Source organism: Desmodus rotundus, chromosome 9 (assembly GCF_022682495.2).
Source record: "Desmodus rotundus isolate HL8 chromosome 9, HLdesRot8A.1, whole genome shotgun sequence".
NCBI classification, from domain to species: domain Eukaryota; kingdom Metazoa; phylum Chordata; class Mammalia; order Chiroptera; family Phyllostomidae; genus Desmodus; species Desmodus rotundus.
In genome coordinates, this window is record NC_071395.1 from 89980992 (window position 1) to 89998854 (window position 17863).

The following is a 17863-nucleotide window of genomic DNA, read 5'->3' on the forward strand; positions in this document are numbered from 1 at the left end:
CAGGCATGTGCCCTGTCTGGGAATCAAACTGGCGACCCTTTGGTTCGCAGCCTGCACTCAATCCACTGAGCTACACCAGCCAGGGCCCAAAAATGTTTTCTATAAGATCAGTCAGGTATCTTCAGAATACAATGCCAATTATATATAATTTTTATATTTTCACAGTTGTTGATATTATACCAAAAAGCTCTCCTGTGTGAAACCTGGGGGAGGTTACATGTGTTTATTTGGTAACCTTTCACCAATATTGTTTTGTGTGCTTTGTTGTGTTTTGTTTCGAACTCTTTAAAAAGTTGTCATGTTATGGTCATTTCTGGATATCAGTAGCTTATGTATTTTTCAAGTGCTTCAAAATGAAAAATATTGCTTTTTATGGTGGGGGAAACTAAGAAAAGTCTTTGACAGAATTAGTTTCTTCAGGTAATGTGAGATTTTGCATTACATTAAACCTATGCCATGCTGTGTTTATTTTATTTTATTTTTTAAGATTTTATTTATTTATTAGAGAGAGCGGGAGGGAAGAAGAAAGAGGGAGAGAAACATCCATGTGGGAGAGAAACATTGATCTCTTGCCTCTCACACACCCCCAGCTGGGGACCTGGCCCACAACCCAGGCATGTGCCCTGAGCGGAGTCGTTCCAGTGACATTTAATGTCCTCAGGCTAGCGCTCAACCCACTGAGCCACACCAGTCAGGGCAGTCATGCAGTGTTTAAAGAGAATGGACTGAATATTTCATCCTTTTCATTTGAATTTTGACCTTTTCTAAATATGAAACAACACAATGAACTAACCTGCCTTTCTTGTAGCAATGTCAGAACAGACCTCTTCCTTTCAAAATATCACCTTTGTTTTCCTAAGTAAAGTTTGCTTTTTCTCTGAGTTCAGACCTATAGGGCCTCCACAAAAAGTAAAGCCTCCAATTTAGGGTCATTTCCAATGGGTTGAGGACAGAGTGGTAGTGGAGCCACAGCAACCACTACAGAAGTTCCCTTCACGCAATTGCAGATTGCCCAAGAACTCATATTCCCAATTACCCAAAGAATTTTATTTTCTAAAACCAATGCTTTTGAGTAGTTTTCTATAGTCAACAAAGATAGTAGGAATATCTGTAAATTTATTAACTAATCATGTCAGTAGTTTAATGAATCATTCCTTACCTAGATTCAACAAGCATGTATGTTTGGAGTGTAGACTAGCAGACAGTATATTTTATATGCAGTCCTAGCAAGGAAGCAGGACATAGGTAAATAAAAGTATCTATCTATAGTTTTTCCAAAGGGAGTTATTTAAGATGTCTATAATAAATATTTTAGTCGTAGGACTCCAGCTATCCTCTAGGAGTTTGCCTGGAGATTAGAGAAAAGAAGACCTTCAAAGTAGCACTAGATTTGTTGTTCACATTGGGACAAAAAAAAAAAAGCTAAAAATATGCAGTACAGCCCTGACTGGTGTGGCTCAGTGGGTTGGGCATTGTCCTGCAGAGCAAAAAAGTTACCAGTTTGATTCCTGGTCAGGGCACATGCCTGGGTTGCAAGCCTGGTCCCCGGGTGCGGCACATGCAAGAGGCAACTGATCAGTGTTTTTCTTACATGAGTGTTTTTCTCCTTCTTTCTCCTGCCCTTCTCTCTAAAATAAATACATAAAATCTTTTTTAAAAAATGCAGTACAGTAAGCCCTCACTTAACATTGTTGATAGGTTCTGCAACTTCAAGAGCAATAATGCATAACCATAGGCTAATTAATATAAACAAGAGTTAAGTTCTTACAGCATCTCATCCATGTTACAATGAAATGACATTGAATGAAACAACATTATTTGAGGACCTGCTGTACTTTCTCACATGCAGGTACAGATTCTGACCTATACCGTGCCCCAAGTGAATGTGTTATATGAGGACTGGCATTTCCAGTATAGGTCCTTATATTGAACCCTGTCTCCAAAGGAACTGGCTGGTATACTCTACTCGCCTTTTCAGCCTGTGGGTATGACGAGGTCATGGGCAACAAACTTGCTCAGTTCAGACTTTGCTTAAATGATTTTTAAGTATGTGCCCACATTGTTGTAGGCATTGGGGAGCAAGACCTCAGTGCGCAAGACGGACACGGTCTGTGGCCTCGTGGAGCCTGCATCCTACTAGAGGACACAGGTGACAGATAAGCAGACTGCAATGATAACCTACTGTGAAGAAAGTAAAGCAAGATAACAAAGAGGCTAGGAGCCTACTTTACTTTGACTGGACAGTCTTCAATGAGTAAACAATATTTTCAGACCTCTGTAATAAGGAGGAAGCAGCCTGAGAAAACGGCAGGGGCAGGGAAGGAGTAGGGCAGCAGTATTCCCAGCAAAGACAGCTGGTGCAAGTTTCCCTAGACTGGAGCAATAAGCATACGAAGTGAAGGGAGGGTGGTGTGGGGTGAAGTCCTGGAAGCAGGCAGGGGCCAAGCAAGTGGATGCTCACAGGCCAGAGGAGGCAGCTGGGTCTGAAAGCAATCCCCAGGGTTTGTGTTAACTGGTGACATGGATTTTATTGAGGAGTAGATTGATACTTGAGAACACAGGATCTGCAGAGCAAGAATGTGTGGAGGGGGTTAGAGGTATAAGGGTAAGAAGATGGGACCCTTTAAGATTAACTGAGCATGCAGCTTGTAAATTCTAAACAAATGAGGAGTCGCCATTTCAGAGCGTTTGGTTTAAAATTTTTGCTCACATTGCTGCTCTACTTTTGTGTGTTGGCCATGTGTCTCTTACCTGTGTGAGGCACCTGGTGTGTCATAACCAGTCTTCAGATTGTTCTGAAGACAAGATGATTTCAAAAAGCTACAGTGGCCATTAAATGAGCCTAAAATTTGTTTTTAGAACACTTGAAAACACAAGCAAGTGCAAAAACCCAAATCAAATAAGCCTTAACTGCTGGTCAAGCTCTGCGTAGGCTTCTCTGTTTTCTCTTTTCCATCTTACTGGTTGAGCAGGAGACTGACCAAAAAGTAGACAGCAACAGAGGGAGGAGACTAGAATTTGCATTTACTGAAAACCAAGCCGTGCTAGACTCTTTACATATTACATCTCATTTAATTGTCATGACAACACCATGAAGTGGGAATTGTTCCACTGATGAGATAGTGGAGATCCCTTGAGTTGAGAGTGACTTACCCAGGGTCACAGAACATGTGACAGACCCAAGTTCAAGTGTGACGCTGCTGGCTTCTAAGCCTATGGTCTTTGCATTATACTATATGTTTTACTTAAAGTAGCCTTTCCCAAATTATCTTTCCCAAAATTGAACAGATGTTAGGCACAAAAGGGTTCTCTGGACAAGTAACTTTGGGAAATGCTAGGCTAAAGGAAGTTGAACACGTTTCCTTACTATGGAACTTTTCAAAGCCTTTAACGTGCAGGTGCCCCTTGTGATTTCTCCATGAGAGAGAGTGTGCTGCATTTTCTAACTTAATTGGATGTGTAGACTTTTTTCATGCATAACTGCCAGAATCAATGTTCTGTGGGGCCTACTTTGGGGAAATCCTACATTAAACCAACTCCATAGAAAAATGGACAAGAGACAGAAGGAAGGATTTCCACTTTGGAGACACCCAGGTGGCCAATAAGTACATGAAGAGATGCTCAACTTCATTAGCAATCAGGCAAATGTGAATCAGACCCACAAGGAGACTGTGAGACTGGCAAAAATTAACTCCGAATGCAGCAAGTGTTGGGGAAAAGATGGACCAACAAGAACATACATACATTGCTGGTGGGAGTGTGTCTATGTATAAGCACTTTGGAAAGCAATTTGGTATTATCTTGTAAAGTCGACTGTTCATATACTCTGTGACTTAGCACTTCCATTCCTAGGTATCATCAGCTTTAGAGGAACTCTTGCATATATATGTCAGGAGACACATTCAAAGGTGTTTCTAGTAGCACAGTTCAGAGTAGCAGAACTGAAAAACAACCCAGAAGCCTACCAACGTTGGAATGGATAAATTGAGATGTGTCCTCAAGATGAATATTAGATAGCATGGGTGTGCAATCTGGCTAAATACAACAATATAGATGAATCTTAGAAATACAAAATTGATTAAACAAGGTGGTACCACCATGTCAGAACATTCTCAATTCACACTGTTCTGGTTAGTGCTGAGGTAAGAATCTTTTGTGCATTCACAAAGACCATTTTCTGACTAGAGGTCAGGTTTATGGACGCAGCATGCGAAATATGAGCTGGCCTAAGGTTCTCCATTTCAGTTAGGTGCACATCCAAAGAAAGAGGATCCCAAAGAAAGAAAAATACACAGCCCCTAAGTCATACAAATAGGTTTTGGTCTGGGCCTATTAAGGTGAAGGAAGAAATGTGGGTCTGCCATGTATTTTGCTAGGCACTTCCCTTTAGGACCTAGAAGGCCAGTGGTGGTGTGACGCCTGCATCCTAAACAGCTGGGCTCCAGCTTCATTGGCAGCACAAGTGGGCAGGAACAAAGAGCAGGTCATCTTTGCTGCCTGGGATGATGGCCGAGACCTGACAGATGTTTCTCACCGCAGCCTGGTGTGTTTGTCGGCTGTGTTCTGCTTCCCTTGGAAATGTCAGGGAATGATTGGTCTGGGGCCTTGCTTTGCTAAAGAGGGGGCTTCTATAGCATGGTTGAGTGTGTGATCTTTGGGATCTTACAGTCAGGACCTTAAAAATAGGGCCCTAATGCAACAGGAAATGCAAGAGACCCTCCCACCTCTCCATCTCCCTTCTGTTTTGTTAATGTGCCTTTCTTTTCCCAGGTAAGAATTTTATAGTTTTCACTATGCTGTATACCTGAAAATAATATAATACTAAATGTCAGTTGTAATTGAAAAAAATATATTTTTTTAATTTTAAAAGAAGTTTATAGTTCTTGGCAAATGAGCCAGTTGGAAGGACAAGCAAATCAACAGCGGACTGGAACTGGCCCTCACCCCCCACCCACATGTGTAGATCGAGTCAAGTCAACACTTGCTGTGATACGAGGGCTATATCCAGCACCTGATGTTTTACTTTACATTTCTCCTCAGAGAGTGCTGGTACCAGTTCTTTGCCCCAGGGTCAGAATTTCTGTTTGTCTAGATGCCAGTCTCCTTGTGGGTCTGAATTACTGCTTCCCCACTTCCGTCCCACCCCCAATTTTATCTAACTTCTTTTTCTTTTTCTTTAGACCAATGAGGCGAGCTCAGAGTCGATAGCATCCTTCCCTAAGCAGGAGATCATGAGCAGCTTTCTGCCGGAAGGAGGGTGTTATGAGCTACTCACCATTATAGGTAAAGTCCAGGGGCTGTCATGACTTTCACGCTCCGGGGAGGAGGCTGCAGCTTCCCAGCATCTCCGGGAATAGGTGCCGGTGGCTGTTGGCTACTTGCAGGATTCGTGGTGACACAGCTGGCTTTTACGGGTCTTCTTCGGCTTTGTTTTTCCAAGTATGGGAAAAGAGATCATTTTACCAGGAAAGGAGCTCTTGCAATTTTTTCTTTTTGGCTGCACACTTGTGTCCTGGGCCACGGTCAGCCAGAACGGTTGGCTGAGAAGGAACTGACGGGAGAAAACCAAGAACTGTCAGCCATGAAAATAAAAGTAATGAAAGTTTTAACTTGAATTTTCTTTTAAAATCAAGTCTCTTGAAGGAGGAAGAGGACCTTTGTTGCTATTGTCCTTGTTGATGGCATTCCTCTTTTCTTTCAGGCAAAGGCTTTGAGGACCTGATGACAGTGAATCTAGCAAGGTACAAACCAACCGGAGAGTATGTGACGGTACGAAGGGTTAACCTAGAAGCCTGTTCCAACGAGATGGTGACATTCTTGCAGGTAATAAGATGTGAATGTGACATTCAGAGGGTGGGCTCTTAGGTCCAGTAGTAATTTCAAGGTGTCTCTTACCTCTGTCTCCTGCAAGTAGCTGGCAGGAAATGAAGGTAGACCAAGCCAACAAGTTTTGCACACTCTCAATGAAGAATCTTGGGCAATTGATACTAAGGATTCTGTAATACTTCTCAGCCCAGTTTATAGTCCCCTTTTCTCCAGCGAGTCCTTTGTGCTTTGTTTATTTATTACTAGAGAGGCTAAGTAAGTAACTTGCCCACAGTCACACACACTAGTAGGTGGCAGAGGCAAGATTCAAACCCAGGCAGTTTTGTTCCAGATGTGGGGTGACCTGCCCTGCCACAGGTGGCCATCTCGCAGCTCTTAGTCCTATTTTCCTGAGGTTGCTTTCTACTGGAGAAAGAGACACTGCAGGTCTAACAACTGGCTGCAGACTGAATTCTCCTTGGCTGATGGAGGCCTGCTCTGGGAACTCCTTAGATTTAGGGCCTGGGTCAGCATCTTTTCAGTACAGGTAGTTGCACCCCCTTTCCCTTCTTTATTTACGATGTTTTCTTCTGAAATCATGCTCATCTGACAGTGCTCTAGTACCAGTTCACAGAGTCAGAGTAGTTTTGCGGATCTGAGGATGGGACAGAAAGTCAGGGCCAACTGAGTTACTTGGGGAAAAACATACCTGACTTTGTCCTAGAGCATGCTGGACGTTCTGTAGAGCAGAATAGGAGATGCTGCCTACTTGGCCCTAGCTCACATCCCAAAGGCCAGGACCCTAGAGTTTCTAGAGTTCACTTGTCCAATTTTTTTCCACATCTCTTGTCTAATTGCAAAATTGCATAGGTCTTACACTTTCTATAGCTGCTCCTAAGGAAAGGATCTCTCAACCTGAGGTTGCTGGAGAAATAGCTTCCCATATTAAGAGTTGTCATTTTTCTTTTCTTTTTTTTTTTTTGATAAAAAGGAAAGGAATTATTATTTATTTGAAATAATACAGACTAAACTTCTTTAGAATACCCACAAATGCACACAGTCCTTCCTTCTCCCCTTTGCCCTGTCTGGGGTACCGCATCTCAGGAAAGAAGTAGAAGTCCGTGGTTCAGGCTCCCGGCACCATCCACGAGGCAAAAAGGGAGCACTTCCAAAGCCGAGTGGTCCCAAAAAGAGATGCCAAATGGCTGCTGCTCCTGGGTTTAAATCCCAGCGCCAATCTTCCTCTGCAGCCCCATTTCCGGCTCCTCCCACAATTGGTCACAGCTGCCAGCATTATGGGCAGGTGTGGCCCTGTGGTGTGGAGCCAGTTATCTCCAAGCTCTTCTGAACCCCATTATAAATCCTATTTGGGGCCCTCCTCTTGGCTGCACCCTGTTACAAATCCCTCCTTTCAGATATACAACCCCTTTATAATCATATAAAGGACAATGGACGAAGGTCTCATCTTCTTGTAACTACTTCCAGCTGGACATGGACGTCGTCCTACCTACTCTTGGGTCAGGGGTGCCCTGAAAGGGGTGGGAGCAGCACAGAGGGAGTACTTCCTATAAGGGGAAGGACCTTACAGAATCCAGGTCAGTTGGCTGTCACCAGGAAGTTGCAGGCTTGGTGTCCAAAGGCTGGCATTACTGGACAGTTGGCATCCTAGTTGTATTCTGGAGGTGACAGATTTGGAAAGAGAGTTTGAAGCACAATTAAATCATCACCACTAAATGACAAAGGCAGGGACCTACGTAAAGAATGGCTTATCTGGAGGAAGGTGTGCAAGGCATGCTACACCTATCCAAAACCCTTGTGGCCCACTATACTGAACTTGGGCTGAGGGGAATATATTAGGATTTCCCTCCTTTCAGATTTCTGGAGCCTTTGGGACAGAAAAGGGAAAATCAGTTCTAAAGTGAAGCCCACAGACCGCCCCAACCCAACCACTTAGTTCAGTCAGACCGTGGAGTCTCAGGGGCGATGAGGATGGGCCCCTTAAGTGAGGCCTATATTGCAACCAACCGCTGGTAATGCGGTCCTAGGCATGCACCCTGCGAAAACAGAAGGAAGAACACATGTTAGTTTACACAAAAATCCCAAGTCAGTCTCTGTGCCCGTGAGACTGTCTTTTGGAAAGACATCCTGCTGCAAGGCCCTTGCTGCGATGACATCTAACAGTGGCAACTTGACAGGTCCTTTGTGCCTGTAAATTGAACATTTTTGGTGATATTACAAACTCAGTTTTAACTTTTAAATGAAAAGCAAACTTTCAAGACAGCTGCTCATTCTGATGTCCAATACTAAGCATTGTGATTTTCCTCGAACCACAATTTTTCTAAGATCACCCTCATCGTTATTAAAGGGACTGCTTTGAGTCCAGCTTTTAATTTTGCCTGTTCGTTTGCATAAACACAGAAAGAGCAGCTTGGACCATCTATGATCTTTAAGTTCGCTTTGCTGGAACTCACACGGGGAACCTTTAGACTGACTTCTCAGTCTGCCCCTCGGGACACAGAAGTAGAGCCCCACGCCTGCCTTCTGGCTTCACTTGTACCAGTTGTTTCACTCAGGTCCCTGAGGCTTCCATTGTGCCTGCAGGTTCCTTTTTAGCCATCTTTCAGGAAAGCAACCTTCGTTCCTTCCCTGGAAAGACTGCCACGAACCACACAAGTACCAGGCTTTTTCTTATGGGCTTTCACTAGCTTTGCACGTCAATCCCAATTCCTCAGGGCTTTCTGGTGACTCGGTTCACAAACCACCATTAATGACTGGTCTTAATGGATTTATGCAAAGAAACCTTATGTCATCTTTCAGAATGCCAAATTCTGGAGGGATCAGGTAGGGAGAAAAATACCAAGTACGAAGGAAAATCCTTTTCCTTCTTATATCCTTTTATTTACCTTCTTCATTTACATATCTTACACTTTTCCTTGTTCACTTTCCTACAAAGTGTGAAGTTTTAACCTTCCCTGGAATCCTCAGCTTCCTTTTCAGAGCAGATTGGCAGAGACATGCTCCTTAGCCTCAGGCTGAAACACTCATCAGCCCTGAATGACTCTCCCTGGGTCCCAAGCGGCAAAGGCATTCTCCCCAACCGGTTACAGGTGACCTTTCCTAGGTCTTACAGGTGACCTTAACTAGGTCTTCAGATACAGAGCATTTCTGATCAGAAATAGAACCAAATTGAAACCACATTCCCGTAAAACCAGAAAACAAGTAGTTGAGGTTTCCTTTCCTCCAGGTTTAAAACTTTCACAACCTTTCTTACATAGTTTTTCCCACCCAGATTTAACCACAATTTTCTTTTAATCCCTGTTCCTTTCCCACACTGGGAAGGACTGTACTTAAACTCAGCACTTAAACTCAGTATCTGGCAGCCGTAAATTCCCTAGCACTACAGGCACCTTCCACCAAAAGTCCCTAGATTCGCAGCGACATCCTGCCGCTTTCTGAAGCTTAGACCTTGCAAACACCCTATAAGTAAGATGGTCACCCTTGGACCCCAGTTCATGACCTTCAGAACCAGAGCTTTCCCTATCAGAGCCAGTTGCACAGAGAACCTGACCAGTGCAGTGCCCCCACAGCAGCAACACACAGCCTGTAATCTGAAGAGAGCCCACCACCTTGCCCAGTTCCAAGATGGTAGAACTGTCACGTGACCCATCATCCAAGGTGGCAGCGCCCACACACCCTGGGTCATCCAAGGTGCGATGCCCACGCATGACCTGTCCTCCACGGTGGGGCACTCATGTGGCTCATCCTCCATTTTACCTGAAATGGCAGTGCACCCACATGGCTTGCTGTCCAGTCCCCAACATACATGCAGGGTTGGCTTACAGAGCCTAGGGGTTCGCTTCCTCCCCAAACCTGAGACAGGTTCCCTTAGTGCCACCTGGGCTCACTGAAACTGTAAGTGAGCAGCCAGGGGCAACCTGGAAGCAGCATATTAACCAAATCATTATTCTATTATTTGAAAACAGTACTCAGAAAACAAATTTTCAACCAAACCAATTTCAATTCTCTGCTCTGGACCCCATTTCATTTCCTTTTCACCTTTCTGGGCATGATTAGGCGGCCGATGCCCTCAGGAGTGCAAAGAAATTCTCAGAGACTGGGAGAATTCTGAAGTCTCACCCTCCCACACCTAAGGGGGTCAGTCTGCCGCGGGCAATTATTGTCCCATTTGGGTCACCAAAAACTGTTAAGAACAGATGGGGGTGCTGAACGATATAAAAGACTCCCCTTTTTTCTCCAGGTGTTCCTCCCCCACACTAGGTTCGCTTTGCCCACTGCCAGAGGAAAAATATCTCTCAATGCCAGAGACTGATAAAAAGGAAAGGAATTATTATTCATTTGAAATAATACAGACTAAAGTTCTTTAGAATACCCACAAATGCACCTTCCTTCTCCCCTTTGCCCTGTCTGGGGTACCGTATCTCAGGAAAGAAGTAGAAGTCTGTGGTTCAGGCTCCCGGCACCATCCACAAGGCAAAAAGGGAGCATTTCCAAAGCTCCCTGACTCTCGCCCAAGCCACGTGGTCCCAACAAGACGCGTGGTCCCAAAAAGAGACCTGTCGTTTTTCTTTAATGCTTTCTTCCCTTGTTTCTGTTGGCCACATTTTCCTTTGTAATAGGAAAATATTTCTTGTTTCCTTTTTTTATCTCAAAGAGGTGTTCTGTGCCTTGGCCCTTGAAGTTGAGCTAAACTTAGAACTTCGTAAATCTTCAATCAGCAGTTTGTTTTCAACACCTCCTTGGGGGTGAATTGTGTTGCTGGTTTTCCTGTTGGTGGGGAATTGTTTCTGGGGGCTCTCTGGGACTGGCTGGCAGAGCCAAATGTAGACAGAGCTGGCAGAGCAGTGCTGCCTTCCTTGCAGAGAGAACAGAGCCCATCTTCTCCAACCCTGGAGGCGCCTGTTTAGCTTGCTCCCAGGTCTCTGAGAAGGGCACCCAGAAGAAAGTACTAGGCCCCCATATTATTCATGCTGCCACCTTCCTGTGGAGTGTCATTCCTTGGTGCCCCTTGTTTCTGACTTCAGCTTACCATTGGTTTCAGGGGGAACTTCATGTCTCTAAACTCTTCAGCCACCCCAATATCCTGCCATATCAAGCCACCTTTATTGCAGACAATGAACTGTGGGTTGTCACATCATTCATGGCATATGGTGAGTGGGAAAGGGCTGCTGGCACAGAGGGGTTCTAAGAATTCTGTTGTCAGCTGGCTTATGTGCACTTTTCCTTCCCTGTTACTCTTCCCTGTCTCCCCACAATTCTTCTCTTCAGGTTCTGCAAAAGATCTCATCTGTACACACTTCATGGATGGCATGAATGAGCTGGCAATCGCTTACATCCTGCAGGGGGTGCTCAAGGCCCTCGACTACATCCACCACATGGGATACGTACACAGGTGCATCCGGGAGCATATTCACCCTTCACAGGAGTGGCCGGCTGTGCCCGTGAGCCCTCAAGTAAACACTGGAAGGCTGACTGAAGTTAGCGAAACTAGAGTGTACATAAGGCACGGGATTCTGCTCTGGCCTCCGAGTTGGTAGACAGAGCACTTAGCCTGTCGGTGCTGGAGCTGCTGGCTTTCTCTTCCCTGAGCAGCGTGGTCCCGAGTGTCATGTGAGAGGGACATCTGAGGTGGACTGCGGCACCTCCATCTCTCTTCTTCCTCGGGGCGCCCAGACTGGTGTGTGCAGCCCAGAGTCGGCCCTGTGCTGAGAGGCAGGGAGAAGAAAGAGTGCTTAGTACATGGTGTCAGGGGAGCGGCTCGTGGTAGGGAAGGTAACAAAACTGCCCCTGCCTAACTCCACATACAGAGGAGCTCCTCAAGGGAATAAAGGTCTAAATGTCAGATGTAAAACTACAGACCTAGAAGGAAATGTGAGGAAATATTTTTGTGACCTAAGATATAGGAGAACTTCTAAATATTGTAGAAGCCCAAGACATAAGACAAAAACATGATGCATTTGCTTATATTGAAGTTAAAGATTCTCTCTGATAAAGAAGCCCTTGAACAAAGCTGAGAAATGGGTGACAGCATGGGAGATGTTAGCTTTGTCTAAATACATGGAGATTAGTAACAAGTCAGTCTTGTGAATCACCAAGGAAAGGGTAGCAAAGCAACAGAAACATGAGTAAAGGACATGAGGTTTATGAAAGAGGAAACCCAAAAGACTAACAGCCATATGAACAGACACTCAAATCTAGCAATAATCAGAAAAGCAAATTAAAACAGGAGGATGCCCTGGCTGGTGTGGCTCAGTGGATGGAGCACTGGCCTGTGGACCAAAGGTCGCCGGTTTGATTCCCAGTCAGGGCACATGCCTGGGTTGCAGGCCAGGTCCCCAGTTGGGGGTGTGCAAGAGGCAGCCAATCGATGTTTCTCTCACTGAAACACTGAAACACATCAGTGTTTCTTTCCCTCTCTTTCTCCCTCCTTTCCTCTCTAAAAATAAACTTAAAAAACAAAAACCGGGAAGATGTCAGCTTATACATCAGAGACAACTGGCATAATTTGGAGGCTGGGTGAGGCCCAGTGCAGTGAGGAGGTGGGGTCTCCTGTCTTTATAGCAGAAGATGATGGCCCAGCGCAACCAGTCAGGGTCCCTTGGAACTGGGACCATCAGTGCTGCCTCTGGGTGTGCACTGCAAAGAAACCCTCACACAGGCCCACTGGGCCATGTACACAGTGTCATTGTCCATATTCATGGTGGGAGATAGTGGGAGCGTCCCTTACTAGAAGAATGGATGAGTAAGTGTTAGGTCCCACCCCAGAGTATAGGTGGCAGTTAGAGGCCAAGATGAGGTGTATGCAGATGGCAGCATGGATGGATCTCGAATCAGTACTTAGAGACAAAGGAAGAACGGAATGCATAACACAGTATCATTAGGTAAATTAAAAATATATGCAAACAAAACAATGACACTTTACAAGAATACACAAAAAGTACAGGTCAATAGTAGTAGGCAGTAGGGGACGCAGTGGTCTGTGAGCATAAAAGAGAACTTGAACAAAGTATAAATAAGTTTTAAAATCTGGTGATATGTAAGTGGGGTCATGCTAGTTTCTCTTGTATGTTTCAAACTCACAAAAATGTGTGTATATAATATGTATGTGCATGTGTACAATACACATACACACATGTGCACAGCCAGGGAAATAGCTGACTGGATCAAGTGTGTAAAGACCAAAAGTTTGCAGTAGAAGGGGTTCCTGCCGCCTCATGACACCCTTCTCCCACCACGTGCCCCCCCCCCCCCCCCAGGAGTGTGAAAGCCAGCCACATTCTGATCTCCATGGATGGGAAGGTCTACCTGTCCGGTTTACGCAGCAACCTCAGCATGATCAGTCATGGGCAGCGGCAACGTGTGGTCCATGATTTTCCCAAGTACAGCATCAAGGTTCTGCCTTGGCTCAGCCCAGAGGTCCTCCAGCAGGTCTGTACCGGGCCCCGAGGAGCCCCAGCCCTACCACCTTGTGATTTCCCAAGGGAGCCTTTAGGGACTTCCTGGGGTGGGGTGGGCTCTGCGACCGTGCACGTGCAGTACGGGCTCCTGGAGGGAGGCTTTCCTGTTGACAGGTAGACCTGGGAGGCCTCTCGCAGGGGCATGATGTGTCCCTGGCAGGTGGAGTCATTCCCCCTCTTTGGGGTCCCAAACTGTGCCTGACACTATTTCAGCGCCCTGCAGAGATCACCACTTCTTGTGGGAAAGGAGCATTTGGCACTCTCTCCATCCCTCCACCAGCAGGAGCACGGGGCCCCTCACTTCCTCCTGCTTGTTCCATAGCACCACCAAACAGTCCGCTCTTCCACATAGCAGCCACTCTTCCGTGGTGTAGGCAAGGAGGGTCTTAGCAGATGGTCCTGATTTGGGGACATTCTTTCCCTCTCCTCAGTGTTTGCTCCACCCTGTTCTTTTTCTAAGAACAATGACCAAGGCTAAAATGTAGTGATGTGTGGCTTTTTTCTCCCGACTTAGAATCTTCAGGGTTATGACGCCAAGTCTGACATCTACAGTGTGGGAATCACAGCCTGTGAGCTGGCCAATGGCCATGTGCCCTTCAAGGACATGCCTGCCACCCAGGTAAGCCTGCAGCCCAGTGCTTTCCTTCTTGCCTGCCTGCCTGTCCGCCTTCCACAGATGCTCATTCAGTACCTGCCACACTCAGGACACTGGCCAGGGATATTGGGGTGAGAGGTTTTTTCCTTCAAGAGCCCACCCAGGGAGATGCTTGTGTAACTGTTTACTTCTGTGTGGTAACTGCTGTGCCAGTGGAGGCCGGGGGAGGGGAGCTCAGGGCAGGCCCACTGCAGTGATTGCAGAGCCTGAGACGGAGGTGTGAAGGGAGGCCCACAGACCGGGTGTCTATTGAAAATGTGCAAATCGAGCTCACACATTTTTATAAATTTATGATATATGTCATCTCCCCACCTTGATAAATTTATATGGAAAACCAGTTTCTCATTTAGAATTCTCAGACTTCTGTTCACACCCCTTACAATAGACCCAGGGAAGAGGCCTATCGAGTCAGGCTTTATAAAGTCCAAGAAGTAGACCTGGGTCATTGGGGCAAAGATTGCCTGGGTCCCAGGTACCTGGAACGGGGAGGGACCGGGGGCAGGGTTGCAAATTCTGAGTGAGCCTCTCCCTTGAACCACAGCTGCTTGCCCTGTGGGGAGCAGGGCAGCTAGAGAGTGGCCCAAGGGAACCGGCAGAGCAGGGGGCCTGGGAGGCTTCTGGGAAGAGGTAACACTTGAGTCTTGAAGGTAAACAGTAGTTAACTGAAGAACAGCAACTAGAGGAAACTTTTAGGCAGAGGAAACAGCATGTGCAAAGGCCCATAGTCAAGAAAGAACAGGAGCTTGGCAACAGCAAGTAGTGGTAAGTGGCTGAAGTACAGGTGCACCCGGGGGCGGGCACTAGGTGATGCGCCTGGAGGAGGGAGCTAGGGCAGATCACGGCTTCGTGTGCCATGCCAGGATATCTGGTTCCTGTTGCAAAGCATGCGGAGAGTCACTGAAGGCTTTTAGGCACAGGAGTGATAGCATCAGATCTACAATGGATTTGAGGAAGATCTCTCCAACAGGTGGATTAGATCTGGTAGTTAGGAGGGTGTGGCAATCTTGGAATCTAGAAAACCTAACTATAAGACACTAACAGGAAGATGCGCAGGAAAGAGTTAAAAGGCTATTGAGGTGAGTAAGAGGTTCAGATCCAGAAACAGCATGGTCCAATAGAATTTTCTGAAATGATACAAATGTTCTCTATCTGTACTGTCCAATACAGTAGCCACCAGCCACCTGTGGCTATTAGGCACTTGAAATGTGGCCAGTGAAACTGAGGAACTGAGTTTTAAACCTAATTTTAATTCATTTAAAAATAGCCACTCGTGGCTAGTGGCTACCATACTATCACAGCTCTTGAGAGATTTCCAGCTTTCTGGCTCGGACGAGCAATCCTTGGGCGCTGGGACAGCGATCCCCAGCATGGGGCTGGTTTTACATGTGTGGAGTCTGAGGGCTTTCAGACAGCTGCCCAAGCTTTGCCCGTCCCTGCGCATACTGCTCCTGTGCAGCCTGCCGCAGCAACAGCCCAGGATGTGGTGCTGCGGGTGTGGCCTGATGGACCCCATCAGACCCTCCTGGGCTTGGCAAATTGGGGCTGGGCTTCAAAGAAAGCCAGCCAGCTGCTGCTTTCACCCTAGGGTGAGGGCCCACAGTTAAAAGGATCTGCTACCTTATAAAGAGGAGGAGGCTGTGAGCCCCTTCCTTCCAGCTATGGTGAAGGGGCCACTTTTTTGCAGCCCCTCTCCAACAATTGGGCCTAGCCAGGGTGTGGCTGCCAAGCCAGTGGCCAGCACTTCTTTGGAAAAGTTACTTATTCTACTTCTGTCTTTTCTCTACTCCCCCAAATCACATTTGTATGTTGGGAAAAGTATATTTGTGAAGAAACTCTCTAGGCCTCCAGGGGCCCCCTCCAGCCCAGTCCTGGCTCTGTCCCCTCCAGATGCTGCTGGAGAAACTGAATGGCACCGTGCCCTGCCTGTTGGACACCAGCACCATCCCCGCCGAGGAGCTGACTATGAGTACCTCACGCTCCGCGGCCAACTCTGGCCTGAATGAGAGCCTGGCCACCAGCACCCCCAGGACCTCCAATGGTGACTCCCTGTCCCATCCCTATCACCGAACCTTTTCCCCCCACTTCCACCACTTCGTGGAGCAGTGCCTTCAGCGCAACCCAGATGTAAGGTACTTCTGCTGGGTCGGGGGTGGGTTTTCCAGGGAGCAGGTGGGGCTCTGGGGTTTAAGGCAGGGTTTGAGAGGATGCATGTGTCCTGTAAAGGTCTGGGTTCCCCAGGGGAGTCCAGAGCCCCCATAGCAAGAGGGGTTGGCCCAAGGGTTTGCTAAGAAGCCAGGCTAAGCAGCTCTGGCTGCTTTTCTTAATGAGCTGAGGGATGAAGCAGAGGGGCACTTGGGGTGAAGTATAAGGAACAGGATTTTGGAAGTTGGGGGCAAGGGTGATGCTGGTCTCTCTCCCTCCCTCTCTGCAGACCCAGTGCCAGCGCCCTCCTGAACCATTCCTTTTTCAAGCAGGTACCGTAGCATTTTGCTGAGGCCCCTGTTTTCTCACCTGTGGTTTTAACTCCCCCAGTCCCCTTAGCTTTGGGGTTTTTAGGGTATTCTCTCCTCCTCCCTTCAAATCAAAGAAATGACCATTTTCTGAAGCCCCTTAAAGGTGCTGCTCCTTCCGCTTATAGGAACTCTTGACTCCAAAGGCCCATCTGTCACTGGGCCATGGTTCCTTGCTCCCCGGTGTCCCGGGACCCAGGGCAACAGGATCCATCCCCACTCTCTCTCCTCCCCTAGATCAAGCGACGCGCCTCAGAGGCTTTGCCTGAGTTACTGCGGCCCGTCACCCCAATCACCAATTTTGAGGGCAGCCAGTCTCAGGATCACAGTGGGATCTTTGGCCTAGTAACCAACCTGGAAGAGCTGGAGGTGGATGACTGGGAGTTCTGAGTCTCTGCAGAAGGTGTACACTTCCCAGCATGGGATGGACATGGGAGCCTCTGGGGCCCTTCCTGAGGGCTGGCCACATTCCTGTCCTTCGGGAGCAGATTGGGTAGAAAGGGCATTTCTGCCAGGAGAGGTGCCTGCTTGCTGACTGGGAGAAAAGTTCCTGGAGAGAAACTTTTCTGCTCCAAGGCATCTGAGACACAAAGGATTGGGCCAGAAAGCTGACATTCCCAGCCCAGGGAGCTCAAGTGACCTCTTCAGAAGGAAGAGAAGCTGGCCCTTGGGGGCTGAAGTTCAAGTCTGGGGTTTGACTCACTGACACAGGGAACTATGTGACTTCCTCTTCTCACTCTTGTTCTCCTACCAGCCAGATTCCATTCTTTTCCAGTGCTCTCAGATCCTGTAGGTCCATGGAGCGGCAAGCAGTAGGCAATCTGTGCCCTCTCCCCTCTGCCCTCTGCCTGATAAATGGAGGGAAGGGCATTTTTTTTTTTTTTCCTTTTTAAGCATCAGGTTAAAGCTGGGGCAGTTCGTCCTGATCCTTGTTATCGCTTGGGCCCTGACACCTAAAACCTTCCGTACGTCGTCTGTGTAGTGCATTTCTTTCCCACCAAGAGTCCATCTTACTGCCTCCTGCCGCTGCCTTGGTGCTTTCTCTAAAGGCCATAGTGTCTTGCCTAGCCAGAGGGCTTAAGTCCTTAAGCCGTGTTAGTTCTATTGCCAGAACAAATTAAAATTTTTAGAGCCCCCATTGGAGAGTGGTGTCGTTGTGTGTTGGCCATATAGGCTCAAATGTGTCTCATTCCACCCTGGGTCCCGCCATCCGAGAGCAGTCCCACGAGTGCTCGTGGAAGCACAGCAGTGACCTCTGTCATTAGACAGCCAGGCTCACAACGCCCCAGCTCTTTTGTTTGTGTATTTACTTATACTCAGCTGAGGACACTTTCTCATTGCTTTTAGAGAGAATGGGAGAGAAACATCGATGGGTTGTCTCCCAAACGCACCCCGACTGGGGATCAAACCCTCAACCT

At 47.1% G+C, this 17863-nt stretch overlaps 1 protein-coding gene across 2 annotated transcripts in view; it reads left to right on the forward strand.

Moving 5' to 3' along the window:
* The window catches only part of STRADA (STE20 related adaptor alpha), a 31692-nt gene extending 14724 nt beyond the window's left edge, over positions 1–16968 (forward strand). For both annotated transcript variants that reach the window (XM_024573038.4, XM_045182104.3), the window contains exons 5-13: positions 5181–5283; positions 5702–5823; positions 10865–10973; positions 11092–11215; positions 13080–13251; positions 13795–13899; positions 15823–16064; positions 16367–16409; positions 16683–16968. In XM_024573038.4, the coding sequence (XP_024428806.1) occupies positions 5181–5283; positions 5702–5823; positions 10865–10973; positions 11092–11215; positions 13080–13251; positions 13795–13899; positions 15823–16064; positions 16367–16409; positions 16683–16835 (1173 nt within the window). In that variant the 3' untranslated portion in view covers positions 16836–16968. The remainder of the gene's footprint in view (positions 1–5180; positions 5284–5701; positions 5824–10864; positions 10974–11091; positions 11216–13079; positions 13252–13794; positions 13900–15822; positions 16065–16366; positions 16410–16682) is intronic.
* The last annotated feature ends 895 nt before the right edge of the window (positions 16969–17863 follow it).